This window comes from Nannospalax galili, unplaced genomic scaffold (genome assembly GCF_000622305.1).
Source record: "Nannospalax galili isolate Female #2095 unplaced genomic scaffold, S.galili_v1.0 scaffold706, whole genome shotgun sequence".
In the NCBI taxonomy this organism is placed as follows: domain Eukaryota; kingdom Metazoa; phylum Chordata; class Mammalia; order Rodentia; family Spalacidae; genus Nannospalax; species Nannospalax galili.
In genome coordinates this window covers 1,030,465-1,031,507 of record NW_008354694.1, presented here as the reverse complement: position 1 = coordinate 1,031,507, position 1,043 = coordinate 1,030,465, and the positions used below count along the sequence as shown (strand labels likewise).

General features: G+C 53.6%; 1 protein-coding gene across 1 annotated transcript in view; it reads right to left on the bottom strand.

Moving 5' to 3' along the window:
* Positions 1–1,043, bottom strand: part of Slc36a2 (solute carrier family 36 member 2) — a 36,304-nt gene that overhangs the window by 16,347 nt on the left and 18,914 nt on the right. The window contains exon 6 of the mRNA XM_029555415.1: positions 562–784. Coding sequence (XP_029411275.1) covers positions 562–784 — 223 coding nt within the window. The remainder of the gene's footprint in view (positions 1–561; positions 785–1,043) is intronic.

The window sequence follows — 1,043 nt, the reverse complement described above, 5'->3', positions numbered from 1 at the left end:
TTCCAATCCAGCGGGGGGTAAAGGGGGACCCTGTCTCAAAAAGACCAAAAAAAAAAAAAGCTCAGAACTTTAGACAACCACCCTGGAGACAGGGCCAGCAAACTGGACAGAAGGCCTTGTGGTGAAAGCAAAGGCTTGGGGCTGTGGAGACGTGCTTTCCAGGCCAGCACTGGGGCCAAGTTTGATCCCTAGAACCCATATAAAAAGTTACGCATGGTTGTGAACACTTGTAATCCAGAGCTGGAGAGGCAGACAGATGGATTCCCGGGGCTCATTGGCCACCCAGACTAAGCTGCTTGGAAAGTTCCAGGTTCAGTGTGACCCTGTCTCAAAAACTAAGCTGAATGGATCCTGAGAAATGACAATTGAGGCTGACCTCTGCCCTCCCACTGCGTACACACACACACACACACACACACACACACACATGCATGCACGCACCCACACACACACGCATGCACACAGACACACGCAGACATACACACACACACACAGTACAATGGCTCAGACATCTACAGATCTGTTAGCAGGCAGGGGACAGGTTGGGCTGTTTGACAGCACTGTGCTCCTTTCCTGTTCTATAACGATGAGTCCACTAGGACTCAGATGAAGAAATGTGTGAGGCAAACGACTGGGAGAGAAACTTCGTTCTCCTCGCCCCCCCTCCCTTCCCGAACCCTCCCCTCTAGGAGAGCATACCTGTTTTAAATTGTCAGCCAGAAATACAACGTACACACAGCAGAAGCCCAGCTGTGTGATGATGAGGAAGAAGCTCACGATGTGCCTGGGAGGGAGGAGGGGGAGGGATAGAGGAAGAGAGGAGGAGGAGGAGGGGGAGGTGGAAGAGGAGGAGGAGGAGGGATGGAGGAGGAAGAGGAGGAGGTGGAGGAGGGATGGAGGAAGAAGAGGAGGAGCGGTGGAGGGGGGGAGGAAGGAGAGGAAGAGGGATGGAGAAGAGGTGGAGGAGGAGGGGAGGGATGGAGGAAGGGTGGAGGAGGAGGGAGAGGAAGAGGGGAGGAGGGAGAGACTTGTTATAAAAGTTG